Raw genomic sequence first — 16,433 nt, 5'->3', positions numbered from 1 at the left:
TTTACTGATTTATTATTTGTTTATTGTTATATCATGATATTATATCATGCTTTGTAAGCCGCCCTGAGCCTGCCTTGGTGGGGAGGGCGGGGTATAAATAAAAAATTATTATTATTGTTAACTTTAAGCCTTATCAGCACTGAAGCAGTTAAAACAATATGAAAAAGTCATGGTCTACTCCCTTCTCCAAGTATGGGTACTATGTACAGTAAGACAGTCATTGGAGAACATTAGCAAGGACTCAAAAAAACAAAAACAAAACTAGAGCCAGCTACCACCGGTTCAATTTGTACTTGATTATCCCAGATGGTGTGGCCTAATATGCTAATGAGCATGTAACCTAATATGCTAATATTAAGTGATGTAGTCTAATATGCTAATGAGTTCCTGCTGGGCTTTTTCTACCAAAAAAGCCCTGGACCTAGGCATGTCTAGGGTGACAGGCTGGGTGGGTGTGTGCCAAATTAGGCTCTCCCCACCAACGTTCCCTCTAAGCTGCAGAGTCTTGTGAGCCAAAATTCTACTTTGTGAGCTACTGGTATTAAAGTTGTAAGCTACTGGAATTAAAACTGTGAGCTACTGTGTAAATTATTGTGCTCTTGGCTGAGCTATTGTGCTCCTTCCTGAGCTAAGACAAAAATGTGTGAGCTGGAGGCTAAAAATCTGTGAGCTAGCTCACGCTAACTCAGCTTAGAAGGAGCACTGCTCCCCACATGACATCAAATAGAAAAACAATTGTTTACATTAATTTTGCCAGCCTGAATCATTCTCCCTCGGTGGAGCACTGTTTTTTAAGTTGATAATTTTGTATGGCCCGCAAATAATGTTAAAAATATCCAAATGTCCCTTGGTAGAAAAAAGGTTCCCCACCCCTGCATAAATCATCCCTTCTAGAAAATACTGATCTAGCTATGTTGATCTGCCTATGCCTTTATAACCTCTTGTGGAGCTGTACTTGGAACACAACTTGAAGACTTCTGCCTGGGTAGCTGATGTTTTTACTTAGGACCACTATGATCCTATGGCAACCTTGAAACAAGTACACTAGTTCCCTTTTGCTTTCAGGCTTACTTCAAAATGCTGGTTCTTACCTTTAATGTTATTCATGTTTTGAGGCCAACATATTTGAAGGACCCCTTTGTGCACCAATTAGTCTCCTCTGCTGGCTGTACTCTCCTTTCCTCTGGCATGTTCCACTGAAGTTACCCTCAACATCTTGTCAACTCTCTAAGATGGACTTCTAGAAACAGACCTTCCTAGCTGTCAAAAGACAGTCCTTTTCTGTGGATATTGGTTAAGAGGATTTTGGTTAAAAGTCAAAACACATTTTGATGGTGATCAATTCTTGGCCTATTTGCAAGCTGTGTTATTTGCAAGTGTCAAAGTTTGTCATTTTTACCTAATGAAAATAGTGAACCAAAATAATACCAACAAATATAAAGTTAATACTGTTCAAACTGTCTTGACTCTTCTGCTGTTAAAGGCAAGATGAACATATTCTAGGTAGAATGTATTTTGTGGTGGATTTGATCTCTACACTCAGAAATCCTCATGTCCTCATTGCCTCCCCCCTCCTTTCGTCGCCTATTCAGTTTGAAGCGTTTCCTTCTTCTCCAACTCAAATCTAAAGGCTCGATTGCCTAACCCGTTTAAACCTCTGAAGCGGCACGAGGGCTCCTGCGTGTGCGCGCCAGAGAAAAAGGGTGGCGTAATAGACCCAACCAGCGCCACTATGAGATCCGGGGGCTCAGCTTACGAATAGAATTCACAGCCGGGGTTTCGGCTTGCTCCCCTATTCCTTTTCCTGCTAGGCTATTGTCTTTAAACGTCCCTGTACAATTTGGTACTACTAGCTAATGCACGCGCAAACACAGACAAGCATTACATTAAATACATTAAAACAGCAACTTGACGAGGTCAGTGAGCGCACACACAAAGGTCTCACTGACAAAAATGAGGCCCTCAGACTCGCGCGGCTACGCGTGCCCTAACATCAGATATGAAGCGCGAGACGGTGCTTGGCCAACGGGCCTGCTCCGAGCGCGGACTCGTTCAGGAAACCGAGGGAACGCTAAGAGGCCTCCCCCTCCCGGCCGCCGCGAGCGTCCACTTCTTTCTCTCAAGCGTAGTGCCCGCCCTCTCCCTGCGGGGGGCGCGCCCCACTCGCATCGCGCATGCACGTTCCCGCCTCCGGCGCGCGCCCTTCCTGCTGCTCTCGCGCGCACTCTATGCTCGTGCAGGAAGCAGCCGTAACGGTCAGAGAGAAAGACGCGCGCCAGTCCCCCCTAAATCCCCCTCCCCCCTAAATTCCCCAAATTGCTTGCTCAGAGCCAACTACTGGTCCCCCCCACCCACACTCTTGTCTCCCTCCTCTCGTGAACCGTGGCGCAAGCAAGGTAAGGGCGGGGAGGGAATCTGTGCGCGCGCTCGACGACAGGCTGCGGCGAAACCCGGAGCCGAGGAGGTCGTGGGGGGAGGGGAAGAGGAAGAAAAGAGGGAGGTGCGACGGGGAGGCTCCGCCGCGCGCCGCTCTCTTCCCATTCCGCTCTGCGCGCGCCGCATGTCTCGGGCCCGGCGGGCTGCCCCGCGCTGCTCGGGCAGGTCGGAGAAGAAACGAGGTTGTAGCGTTGCCGCCGCCTGATCCTGTGGCGCGGCCCCCGCAGAGGAGCACAGCAGCGGGCCAGTAGTCGCTCACTCCAGGGAAACCGCGTCTGCCGTTCGCCAGCCCCCTCTGCTCTTCAGTTACACAGACAGGGAAAGCGGGAGCGAGCTCGGCAACGGGAGCTGCTCACTGGGAGCTGGGAGGGGCTCGGAACCGCAGCCGCTTTTCCCCCACTCCCGCGCGCACCCCAGAATTGCTCGGCGGCGCCTTCTCGGAGGAGGGGTGACGGGAGCCGCGCGCCTGCGCGAGTTTGTGCGCATTCCCTCCCCGCCTCAGCTGCAGTCCCGTCTTTGCGGGGCGCAGGCGGAGAAGGGCGCTGCACGGGCACTAGCACGCATGCACCAATCCGAGTGCTCAAAGTGCACGTCTGATGGTTACTCGCGCGGCTTCGGCATGGACGCTCGCTCGCTGGCTTACGTGCACGAACAGGGTGCACACTTTTGCTTGCGCGAGAGGGGGCGGGATCGCCTTCGGTTCAGTGCGGAGCAAAGGAGATCGAAGAACCATAACAGACGCTTTTTAATTCCAACGTAAACTTTCATTGACCAAATCCCTCCTTTTTAGCTACGCCCTGCTCCATGAAAACTGATGCTGGGTTAAAATAATACTCCTTTTTAACGTGCTGCAAAGCTTTTCATTTTTTCTCCGGCATGACTACGGTCCTAGAATCGTTATTTTATGTATTGATTTCCACTCTCCCTTGTTGACCAACAACGTTTTATTCCGAATGTAAGCTTCCGTGTGCTCTAATTCCTCATCTGATGAAGTGTGCTTAGAGCACACGAAAGCTTACATTCTGAATAAAACTTTGTTGGTCTTAAAGTTGCACTTGACTCCTATTTTGTTCTATCTACAGCTTCAGACAAACACTGCCCACTTGGAACTTTCCCTTGTTACTGTTTCAGCCCATTTGTCACAAGCGCAGCTTTGTAAAAATCCATTCTAAATTTGAAAAAAAAACCTTTTCGAGCTGTTGTTGCCATTGTAGTAACAATGCTTCAAAAAAGTTAAATTCTTTTAAAAAAAAATTCTGAAGTTCATTGTCTTGATTTTTTAAAAAAATGAATATAAATTTAATTGGTTAGTTTCTTTTGCATCCCTTAAAACTTTTGCTTTGTTGGATTGTTTTCTTGCATCATAAAACATTTACTTGGAAGTGAGACTTCCTGATTTCAATAGAACCCTATGCAGGATCACATCATGAAGCTGGAAAGTACCATTTATTTATTTTATTCATTTATTTATTTATTTATTTTATTTCATTCAATTTATATCCCGCCCTACCCCACCGAAGCGGGCTCAGGCGGCTTACAACATAAAACTCTAACAATAAATCAGCTTAAAATACATTAGTAGTTAATACAATAAAATACATAAAAACACATTTATCAATATACCATGCTACATCTTCCCTGAGTCAGTTCTTCAAGTATTCCAATGTTCAAATATGCTGATGTTCGTGAATTCAGATAATCAGGTATCGGTCAGTTATATGCCAGCCGGAAGAGGGTTGTTTTACAGGCCCTGCGGAACTGTCCAAGATTCCGCAGGGCCCTCACCTCCTCCGGAAGCTGGTTCCACCAACAGGGAGCCGCAATCGAAAAGGCCCTGTCCCTAGTTGTTTTCAGACGGGCCTCCTTTGGCCCAGGGATGTAAGGAGGTTCTGAGACCCCGATCTCAGCACTCTCTGGGGAACACGTGGGGAGAGACGGTCCCTAAGGTAGGCAGGTCCTAAACCATAAAGGGCTTTAAAGGTCATAACCAGCACCTTGTACCGAACTCGGTATGCTATTGGTAGCCAATGCAGTCCCCGAAGCCCTGGCTGAATGTGCTCCCTTCTAGGGAGCCTTAACAACAGCCAGGCGGCAGCGTTCTACCAGTGACCAGTGAAGAAATAATTTTGTAATATTCTTTGTGTGTAGGATCACTAACTTCCAGGTGTGGCCTGGAGATGTGTAATTACAGCTGATACATAGGCAACAGATACCAGTTCTGGCTGTTTTGAAGGGTGGACTCTCTGGAGACCATGCTGAGACCCCTCCTCTGGCTCCATCCAAAAATCTCCAGGAATTTCCCAACCCAGAGCTGGCAAGTCACAGCTGATTTATGGCAACGCTGTAGGATTTTGAAGGCATGAAACTAACAGAGATGGTTTGTCATTGCCTGGCTCTTCCTTGGTGGTCTCCCATCCAAATACCCACCCTGCTTAGCTTCTGAGATCTGACAAGATCAGGCTAGCTATTAGGATGTTTTATTGTACTGAAGAATATATGCTTCAACACAATAATATATATACATGTTTAAAATATACATGTTTATGTTAGTTGTCTTTCCTTTAAAAATATCTGTATTATTCTTGTCCCTTTTATTTTTAACCAAGGGAACTCACTACTAAGAGGAATGTTACTAAAGAATTCAAGAGCACTTAAAATATCTAAGCATCAAGTGCTTTGCTATATTATCCTTTTTTCTTCCAAAATACCTACTTAAGCCTATTGCCTGTTTTGCCTAAACTCAGTAAGAGCAGTGTGACACATTTAGTGGTACAACTCAGTTTTGCACATTTTTATTTTATTTATTTATTATTTCATTAAGTCAAGCTAAGACAGCCAAACAATATAAGAAAATGAGATATTCACTTTTGTATAATGTCCACATTCGTAAATCTATTTGAGTGTCAGTTGTCTGATGAATGGCTTCATTGGTCTGGGCAAGAGGGGAAGTGGATCTCTTAGAACAGTGGTCCCCAACCTTTTTGGACCCAGGGACCAGCCCTAGGGCCGGCCTGTCAACCACAGTCCCAGGGCAGGCAGGGTAGGGGCACCCAATTTGGCCTCCCCCTCACAGCTCCTCCCTCCACCCCCTGCGCAGCCTCGCTTCCTCCCCCATTTTTCTCCACCCGTTTCCTCCTCTCTCCTTTGCCGCCCCCCCCCCCCCCCGTGCAGCCTCACCGCCTCCTTCCCTCGCCCCCCATTTTTACCATTTTAAGGCTGGGGAAGGAGCCATGAAGTGCCTCCCAGGCCGCCCCCCCCTGCTGATCAGCTGATGGGTGGGGAAACCGCTTCTGCAGCAGCAGCAAGCAATGCTGCCCTTGCCTCCTTCTCTTCCCCAACCTTAAAATGGTGAAAACAGGGGGAAGAAGAGGTGCTGTGGGGGGGGGGGGCAGCGAAGGTGTGCAGCCCATTTCAAACAGGCCGCGGACTGGTACTGTGTCCTGGCCCAGGGGTTGGAGATTCGTGTCTTAGAAGTTCAAGTCCAGCACTGGACTAACTTGTGTTACTAACATGTATCTGGAAAGCTGAAGTGAAAAGGAAAATGCTTTAGTTTGTCCCCCCCACCACCACCTGAGCCTGCTTTCTCCAAAAAATATTCATTTCCTTAGGGATACGTTGAAGAAACATAAAAGAAGAACTATATATGTATGTCCCTTTGTAAGATCAAATTCACCATGCAATAGATCACACTCTCTTCTTTTTTACAAGTTTTTGTATGACAAGTGCATATTGTACTTTGCTGATTCAAAAGGTTATCTAGCACCTGACTATCTTTGGTCTCAAAATAAATTACTTGGTTCTTTTAAGATGTATCCTAACTACAAACAAAGGTCACATGGCTGATACTCAAAAATAAGTCATGAAAGGACCTCACCTGGAAGTGAGTATCTGAACAATCACAATACACCCAGAGCTATGTTAACAGCCACACATAGAAGCAGTGGTGGTGGGGACTACGTGGCCTCTATTATGTAGCTTGCCCTCCATGTACAGTAGGTTTGAGGATTTGACCATGGCAAATATCTTAATGATACACATTTGTGTAGAGATGCTTAAGATCATATTGTGAAAAACTGCAAATGAGAATACATGGTGTTCTGTACAATTTTTTAAAAAATGCTGTTTGTGCTTATTATGTGATCTGTGTTTATTACTTTGAGAATGATTTCTGGTAGTTTCTAAATCATTTAAAATAAAAGAAAGTTATAATGTGCCTTTAAAGAACTCCCATCTTTTTTCTTTCAGGTTCAAGGTGCCAACGATACTGGTTAATCTGCTGTCAAAATTTTGCTCATTTAAGAAAAGACAAGACTTCATTGTTCATGGTAAGTCTTTTTTATTCACCAAGTAATTGCATGTGAAGTTTCACAGATGGATCATGGTCATACCGAGAAAGGATAGTCTTGTTCTCCTTACTCATGTCCATCCTCCTCCATACACACTTTATCTGTTCTTTACCTTCTCCCTGCCTCCAGTCAATGCCTTCTTCAGTTCTTTACCACCAAACCAAGTATTTTATTGCTGCTTCCCTCACTTCCAATCATAGCTGGTCAGAGAAGAATGTCATGCTCCTCAAGGTTGTGGAACATCCTGCAGGACACAATCTTTGTCTATTCTTGGCCATGCTAAGCCTAAACTAAATAATGGGAACTCTTTGGTAAGGTACTTCAACCTTATATTACTAAGTTCCACCATTCAGTTGCTAATTTTCTTAATCAAAGAAGTTGATACAGTAGTAGTGGGTCAGAATTATCTGTGGGGGATTTTTACATTTATTAATGGCTTTTAAACCATCAAGTTAAACTTACAGAATTTGAATCAAGTGATATTTTTCACAATATCTTGACTTTTTCATACTGACTTGTAAAGCAATGTTTTAATCATTTTTTCTATAGGAGTTTTTCATCAGCATGTCTGAAACCATTAAATATAATGACGACGATCACAAAACTGTGTTTCTGAAAACATTAAATGAACAACGATTGGAAGGAGAATTTTGTGATATAGCCATTGTTGTAGAAGACGTTAAATTCAGAGCCCATAGATGTGTGCTTGCTGCTTGCAGTACCTACTTTAAAAAGCTTTTCAAAAAACTGGAAGTCGATAGCTCATCAGTGATAGAGATAGATTTTCTTCGCTCTGATATATTTGAGGAAGTTCTAAATTATATGTACACAGCCAAGATTTCAGTTAAGAAAGAAGACGTAAACTTAATGATGTCATCGGGTCAAATTCTTGGTATTAGATTTTTGGATAAACTCTGTTCTCAAAAACGTGATGTTTCCAGTCCAGAAGACAATTCACAATCAAAAAATAAGTATTGTCTTAAAATAAATCGATCAATTGGTGAGTCTAATGATAACCAAGATGATGAAGTGGAAGAAATTGGAGATCATGATGATAGTCCATCAGATATGACCATGGAAGGGACTCCTCCGAGTCAAGAGGATGGAAAATCACCAACTGCTACTTTAAGGGTTCAGGAAGCAATTTTAAAAGAGTTGGGGAGTGAAGAGGTTCGAAAAGTAAATTGCTATGGTCAGGAAGTAGAGTCCATAGAGACTGCTGAAACAAAAGAATTAGGATCTCAGACTCCTCAAGCACTAGCATTTAATGATGGCATAAGTGAGGTAAAGGATGAGCAGACACCAGCATGGACAACAGCAGCTGGTGACATGAAATTTGAATATTTGCTTTATGGTCACAGGGAGCAGATTGCATGTCAGGCATGTGGTAAGACATTTTCAGATGAAGCACGATTGAGAAAACATGAAAAGCTTCATACTGCTGATAGACCATTTGTTTGTGAAATGTGCACTAAAGGTTTTACTACTCAAGCCCACTTAAAAGAACACCTAAAGATCCACACAGGTTACAAGCCTTATAGCTGTGAAGTATGTGGAAAGTCTTTTATCCGTGCTCCAGATTTAAAGAAGCATGAAAGAGTTCACAGTAATGAAAGGCCATTTGCATGCCACATGTGTGACAAAGCATTCAAGCACAAGTCCCATCTGAAAGACCATGAACGAAGACACAGAGGAGAAAAGCCTTTTGTCTGCAGCTCTTGTACTAAAGCATTTGCCAAAGCATCTGATTTAAAAAGACATGAGAACAATATGCACAGTGAAAGGAAACAGGTAACTACAAGTGCTCTCCAAAGTGAAACAGAACAGTTACAGGCAGCAGCTATGGCTGCTGAAGCAGAACAGCAACTTGAAACTATAGCTTGTAATTAAAGGCAAAATAATCATATTGGAAAATGTTTGCTCTGATCAATCACCATTGAGAAAAAATATTTTTAAAGGGATTTAAGTATTAAGAAAAATAGTTTGCAGCAAAGACCATTCTATCAGTGACATTAAATGGGGAACAAAGTCTCAGTTTAATGGTTAATATAGATAAAAATTGGAGTCAGCCTCTTGGCAGTAGTTTACCCTTCTATTAAAATTCTGTTTTTTCACTGCATGCCTAATCCCATTGGAATAAAACTCTGTGCATGTAGAATGGACAGCTTTACACTCCAATGCACAGTGAAATTAAGCCAAAATACGTGAATTTAAACTATTTTTGTCCCTAGACTTCAGTCACAATCCTAAATATGTAATCCAGTTCATCTGTAAATTCCTTCAGAGGAGTTTGGTTCTGTTTGAATGAGAAATGGTGGGATGTTGAGTGAAAGGGGGAAGAAACTATATTGTCAAGATTTTATTGGACAGCAGTACTTATGTGGAAGTAAGCTTCGTGGAACTCAGTAGAAGTAAGTTCCTAAATAAGTATGACAAAATATGTTACCTGCTCTGAGCCCTATGGTGGAAGAGAGTGGGATATAAATCTAATAAATAAAATCAGTTTAATTCCAAGTCCTTTGGTTTCATTGGTTTTTAGGTTGTGCTGTTCCTTAGTACTGAACATCTTAAAATTATGTCTACACTGATTTTTTTTTTAAACAAAGAAAGAAAAGATGTGTCAGATTGAGTACAGGAATTTATTCAAAAGTTTGAAAATGCTACTTTAAGCATTTCATATAATACATCTTAATAGCTGTTTAATTCCAGCTCAAACTACTGTGATTAGTTTGGGTCTGAAAGCTCCTTGCATAGAAGGAAGGCTCCAACCTTAGCAGAATAGAAACCTCTGGATCCAACTCATTTTTGCAAGTTAATATAGGTGAGTGAACAAGTGAGGAATAGCAACACTGCTTTTTCTTTCCCTACTCTGCCTGGTGAGTTAGAATATCCTGATGTTTCTGTTTTGCCTTCATCATGTACTTTAAGATGGCAATCCTTTGCACACTTACTTGGGAGTAAGCCCCATTGTGCTTAGTGGACAGATATTACAGTATTTTTCTGTGTATTTGAGGAAGTGGTTTATAATCTTGAACATTGCCAATGATACCTTTTACAGGAGCTTCAAGTTCCTGTGTGGTCCATTCCAGAACATACTTCATTGCATAAGGAAGAAGCATTGTAATTTGATCCAAGTTTAGTCTTTCTACTCAGTGCCAGGGAAGAGTAAGGAGTATCCAGTCTTCTTGGTGGCTTTCTAGTGTTTAGTAGCATTGGAACAGTTTCTTGCAAACCATTTCTTTTTTAAAGTCCCTTTTGCATGCCATATATGATTATTGTTCCTATTTAGGCCTCAAACCAAGAATTGCTAGCTGATTGGCTTGTTTTTGTTTTACTATATTTGAGGGATTGTTTTCTGATTGGGACCCTGATCCTAAGGAGGTAGAAAGAAGGGGGAACAGCTGCTGCACCAGTGTTCATATGAAGGAAGAAGATATTCAATAGCTGCTTGTGTGGGAACTGTTTGAGAAGACCACACAGCCATTGGGCTCTTCAGGTCTTCATGGGTATCACACATCAGTGCCCAGATCCAATCTCCTGTCTCTTGCACCAACATATTTGAGTGCTAGAAGCTAAGACAGTGGGCATAGGCAATGGGATAGATAAAGATCTAATGTAGCTCTGGACTGTTGATTCATTTTTTAAAATGCAAAGCAACTCAAGGAAGTGGGGTTCATATAGCAGTGAGCTGCAGTAAATCTTTACCTCCTCTTCACAAATCTGATCCTGAATGGATGGACAATTTGGTAGCCCTGTAGTAGTCACTTCAGAGGATCAAGCTATATAGTTAGTTCACTATGGCAGTTTAAAAAGCCCTAGAGTTTAGTTCTCAATTAGCTGGTGAATTTATGGCTGGGTCATACTGTTTCAGAATGTAAGTGATCACTCATGTGACTGAATATTCTTCCTCACCAAAAATATTTAGAGATGACAAATTAGCAAGTCATGGAAAATTGCCTTTTCCAAACTACATGTGCTTTTTTTTAAAACAAGGAAAATAGTCATATTTAGGAAAATAATCACCACCTACATTTTGAAGCAGTATGGCCATAAGTTTACCACCTCTGAGATAATTCTAGTTCAAATGCTTTTTCATGAATTTAGAAGCTCCAGAAGAACAGAATACAATTTGTAAAGGCTGCAGAATAGAAAGGGATATATTATAATGGTATTCTGTTTTGACTGACAACTTAGAATTACAATGCTGTTGTGCTTGTTATATTTCCTACTAAAAAATAGATATTGTATTGTAAACTACATCACAACTAGTTGCACTATTTAGCATTTTGAGATTTACATCAGGAGCCTGTCTGCTTGGAAGTAAGCCCCATCAAGGTCAACTGGACTGATGCATTAGTAAGTATGTTTAGGATTGCAGCTTAATACCAGAGCTTAAGAGGCATGGTTATGAAATCATTACTTCACAAAATCACCAGATTTGGGCAAGGTTCATATTTGTTTCTTAGGGCTGCTGTCCAGAAAAGAGATCCAATGAGGAAACTTTTAAAAGAATTGGTAGAAATTTTCTGTCTTTTACATTTTCAAAAAAGAAAAACCCAGAAAATATGTCTGGTAGTTTCAAACTATGGCACTTCCTTGCCTTAATAAAAGTTGCACTTAAAATGCAAACATAAGACATCAGATAGGCTGTGAAAAGATTTCAGTGACCATAATTTCATTTGTAATGAACTATTCATGTGTTAAAAGAAAAGCTGGTAAGTCGGTTATATTCAAAAGAATTTTCTCAATACATGTAAGGCTAGTGGGTTTACATACTATTATCAAGAGTATATTTAAAATAGCGTCAGACAAAATGTGTTGTATTAACATCAGGTTAGAATAAGTTTCTAGAACATGTATTTATAAATTATTGTGTGAAAAATCAACTCTTGCATTTTTAAATAGAAATTAAAATTAACATTTTAACTGTTAGAATAAAAATCATCCAACTATATTGATCTTTGTTACAGTGTCATTGTGGATCATAGTTATATTTAAAATGCCAAGTTTGAAAATTATCTTGTAAATAAAACGTACTATTTTAGAATACATAAACTTTGTATGTGTATTTTTACAAAGTATTTATTATATGTTGATACATTGGTTTCATCTTCAACTAGATAGACACAAATAATTTTAGTGCCAGTTCACATAAAGTCCATGTGACTGGCACATGGGTACTTTGGATGAGATGCATCCCTAGAGTTTTGTTCTGGAAAATTAAATCCCAGGGCATAGTTGAGAGTCCAACTCATTGAGATGATGGTCTGCAGGAAAAGTGGGTTTAACCTGCACCTCTATAACCACATCGGATGATTCTGATGACTGTTATGTCTGCCACATGGACTTTGAAATATGTGAATCAACGTTAAACTGCCCCTATTAGCCTTCTAACTGAAGGCTTATTCATATCATTTGTAGCAATATATTTTGCTCCATTTATGGAATTGAACTCAAAAGACGACAATCAAAGTTTTGCTTACAATACGAATCATTCATCTTTAGTTCTCTCAGAGCTCTCTCAGGCCCACCTACCTCACTGGATGTCTGTTGTGCAGAGATGAAGGAGATGGTAAGGCACTCTGAGACTCCAAGTGAAGGGTGGGGTGTAAATCCAACTCTTCTTCATTGTAGCCCTACATTAGGACTGCTCTTTGTGCAGGCCTGCCTTGGATAGGGTTTTTCCCCTAGCATACAGTGATCAAAGGTATAGCCCCTCCTCCTCAAAGTTGATGCAATGACATTTTCACATCCAAACTGTCATGTGCTCTGAGGGGGAGCACCCATCACCCTCAGTTTCTTTTCTGCCACTGTGTAGATATGTTCTTCTAGTGATCGCTCTGTGCTTCCTGCTGTTTTTTCCCACCTGGAAGTCTTTCTTCTGTTTCTTGGTTGGTCTTGGCTTTTTAGCCCTGTTTAGATCATCGAGGGATGTGTTCTTCATGGCAGCGAGGTGACTCCCACCAACCTACCCATTTCTTCTTCATTGACTGGCTGACGTCTCCTCTTTGAGTTGTCAATGGCATCCAAAGCTCTGTTTCTAAAACGTCCCAAATGCTCAACTAAAATGACCCAGTGCAACAAGAATGACCTGTGTCTGATGTGTTTAAGAGAGTCCCATAATGTGACCTGTAAGATCTACCAGAGGTTTATCCTGAATGCATATTCTGACAGAACTTTTCAACTTAAAGTGGCACTCTGGGAGAAGACTCTCACATCCAAATTAGGTCAGAAATCAGATCTGACAAAGGACCCATGTGGTCAGTCCATTTGGTTTCCATTCTGGAATTCCATTCCATTCCCCCATCCATACACCTGGTTCCAACAGGCCTGGCAGCTAGGGATGTGCATTCGGTTCGGCCAAGCTGTATTTACAGCCGAATCAGTGTTGATTCGGCCGCATACGGAATAGCCTGCAGCCGACTTCCATAAGAGCCCATTATACAGCAGCCGAATAGACTCGCTGTGTATTTACGAATAGCTATTCGTAAGCAGCACACGCGGCTGTCAATTCAAAAGGCGGCAATTAGCTTCTGGAGCTTCAAAGGAGCTGCTTTCTTTGGCGCCTTTAGTGGCGAACAGGGAGGGGGGGAGGGGGAAGAGGAGCCCCAGCAGCCAATCCAAAGCATGCATTTGCAAAATGCATTGTAAATGCATGCTTTGCAGGGCTGTTGTTGTGTACTGTGTAGCTGATGGCCCAGCCATCAGCTACATTGTTATTTTGATCTTTTGCTTACTTGGGTATCCAAGTAAGCAATGTTCTCTGGCCAATCAGAGAGAGCAGTGCTATTTTTTGAAATTGCTCTCTGTAGGGCCAGAGAACCTTTTTAAGGAGTCTTCCTGCATTGCTGTGTTGGTGTATGTGGTGTGAGTTGGTGTGAGAGAGATTGTGCTGTGTGCTGCTGCCTTTGGCTTTAGCTCCTGCCTGCTGCTGTCTCACTGCCTTACCAGAGACCTCCCTGGACTCAGAGAAGACAAGGTAAGAGTTTTGGGGTTCTTGTTTTAGTTTTTGTTGGTAAAAGGACTAGAGTCCCTTTACTTGTTCAGATTTGGGTGGGTGAGTAGCCTATTTGGGGTTGGGGGTTAGGTTCTGCTGGGGGTGTGGGCCTGGGGTGGGGGTTTTTTGCTAATTTGCCCATATCTTAATTTAGTGAGAGGACTTTTTAAAGTGCAGTGCCCTTTTACTTCTCCTGATTTGGGTGGCTTGGATTTCTTGCGGTTAGGGTGAAGGGTTTTTTTTTGGGGGGGGGGGAGTTCCTGTATTATTAAAAGTTGAGTTTTTTACTGTTTCATTGTTTGATTTGTTGCTGCTGTGTTGTTTTGCTGCTGTGTTACTTTTATCTTCAGGTTATTGGGGGGGGGTGCTGTTTGGCCTAATTTTCTTGTTGGTGAAAAGGCCACTTTTTTAACACTTGGCCTTTTGTGATTCTGCTGGTTTTGTTTTGGTTTTTTAAATTGCCTCTGGTTGGTGTGGGGGTTGGTGAGGGTGTGTGTGGGCTGGGTCACTTTCTTGTTTTTATAGAGTAGGTTGTGTGTGTTCTGTGGCAGGGAAGCTGGCACCTGGGTGAGAGACCCAGAAGCAGCAGGTTTGTTGTGGTTGACCAGCTCTCCCCGTGTTGTTTGGGGCAGGGCTGGAGAGCTGGCATCTGTAGATTGTGTGTTCTGTGGCAGGGAAGCTGGCACCTGGGTGAGAGACCCAGAAGCAGCAGGTTTGTTGTGGTTGACCAGCTCTCCCCGTGTTGTTTGGGGCAGGGCTGGAGAGCTGGCATCTGTAGATTGTGTGTTCTGTGGCAGGGAAGCTGGCACCTGGGTGAGAGACCCAGAAGCAGCAGGTTTGTTGTGGTTGACCAGCTCTCCCCGTGTTGTTTGGGGCAGGGCTGGAGAGCTGGCATCTGTAGATTGTGTGTTCTGTGGCAGGGAAGCTGGCACCTGGGTGAGAGACCCAGAACCAGTAGGTTTGTTGTGGTTGGCCAGGTCTCCCCGTGTTGTTTGGGGCAGGGCTGGAGAGCTGGCATCTGGGTTTGCTGCAGCCAGGTCTGCAGAGCAGACCTTGAGCAGATTGTGTTTTGTGTGGCAGTGATGTTACAACTTACAACTGGGTTTTATATTGCTTCCAGGCCTGCCCTGCAGGGTTAGAGTAGATAGAGGGATGTAGTGCATGTGGGTCCTATAGAGATTCTCTGATGTGGTTAGGTTTGGCTTTGGGTGCCCCAGGAATTGGACCCCCTGGTCCAATTTTTTTTTGGCCTTGTGGGTTTTGTGTGGGACAGTGCCCTGAAGCTGCACAGCAGTTTGGTGGGCTCTCCTCAAAACCCCCTGTTCCCCAGAGCCACTTTTCCCACGACAATTACAGTGAGGAAGTGGCTAATTGGGCTTTCCCCATCATTGTTAGCAATGGGCCTTTTGGGGAGCCCAAAGACAGGGACCCCCTGGCCCAATCATTTTGGGACTTGGGGGGGTTGGAGGGGAGAGTCCCCTGCAGGTCCCCTGCAAATTTGGGGGCTCTCCCTCAAACCCCCTGCCCCCCAGTAGCCTCTAATTATGCCCTATGTTGCCATTGATTTCAATGGCCCATAGGGTATAATGATGGAATAGGGGCACCCTCTTTGGGTGCCCCTGGAATGGGATCCCCTGGCCCAATCTTTTTGGGACTTGGGGGGCTTGGAGGGGAGAGTCCCCTGCAGGTCCCCTGCAAATTTGGGGGCTCTATCTCAAACCCCCTCCCCTCCATGCGGCTTCAAATATACCCTATTTGCCATTGATTTCAATGGCCCATAGGGTATAATAGGGCCGTATATTCGGTAATAGCCGTGCATCTACCGTATATGCGGCTATTCCGAATACGGTATTCATTAGTGCATGGGGAATCCGAATTTTTTTTCCCCGTGTACTTCCGAATCCGTGTAATTCCGAATTTTTTTTTTTTGCACATCCCTACTGGCAGCTCCTAAGCCTCATTCACAGCTAAAGAGGCCAGCATTCATGGTTCCACCCTCAGCTCCAATACACCCAGTCTCTCCCTCACCTTCACTCAGGGTTCTGGGTCCCACCTCATCATTTTTAAAAAGATGAGAAAAAGCAAGCACAAGGAGAAGACGTCCTTTTAATCAAGGCATCACAGATAACCATTGCCTCCACCTAGGTCTCCCGTGGGATCCAATGTTGATCCCTCATTGCAATTGTCACTGCATTTGGCCTTCCTGGAAATGCAGTTGTCAGGGAGTGAAGGAGAAAGAGTCAGCCCACCACATTTTCTATCAAGTCAGAACCAGTGAGACCTGTTCCCAGGATGTAGTCATGCCCTCCAATGACATCCTTACTATATGTATCCAGCCTATTTACAACAGTGTCCTGATTGTTACTCTCAGCATCTTCACCCTGGTCCACCAAATTATGCTCCCCCCCCCCACCATGGAGATGTTCAGTAGACAGGTCTCAATGCCATATCCTTAGTATCTTCTGAGTCCAAGTCTGAAGTGGAAGGGACTGTTGTTTGATATTTTAGTTTGGAGAATCAAGCTGAAACCTCCCCAGACAATAGGGTGGGGGACCCCACTCCTGTCTCTCCAAATGTGGATCTGCACCTTTACAGTGAACAAATGCTAAGAATGGTCAAGACGTGGAATATGAATGTTGCTGTATCGGATAACA

At 43.4% G+C, this 16,433-nt stretch overlaps 1 protein-coding gene across 1 annotated transcript; it reads left to right on the top strand.

Moving 5' to 3' along the window:
* Positions 1-2,253: 2,253 nt before the first annotated feature.
* Positions 2,254-9,004, top strand: ZBTB14 (zinc finger and BTB domain containing 14). The gene is made up of 3 exons (XM_060243945.1): positions 2,254-2,396; positions 6,682-6,761; positions 7,332-9,004. The coding sequence occupies exons 2-3, from the start codon at positions 6,759-6,761 to the stop codon at positions 8,670-8,672; spliced, it is 1,344 nt and encodes a 447-aa protein (XP_060099928.1). The 5' UTR covers positions 2,254-2,396; positions 6,682-6,758; the 3' UTR covers positions 8,673-9,004.
* Positions 9,005-16,433: the final 7,429 nt, after the last annotated feature.

This window comes from Heteronotia binoei, chromosome 7 (assembly GCF_032191835.1).
Source record: "Heteronotia binoei isolate CCM8104 ecotype False Entrance Well chromosome 7, APGP_CSIRO_Hbin_v1, whole genome shotgun sequence".
NCBI lineage: Eukaryota > Metazoa > Chordata > Lepidosauria > Squamata > Gekkonidae > Heteronotia > Heteronotia binoei.
This window is presented reverse-complemented; position numbering and strand designations above follow the sequence as displayed.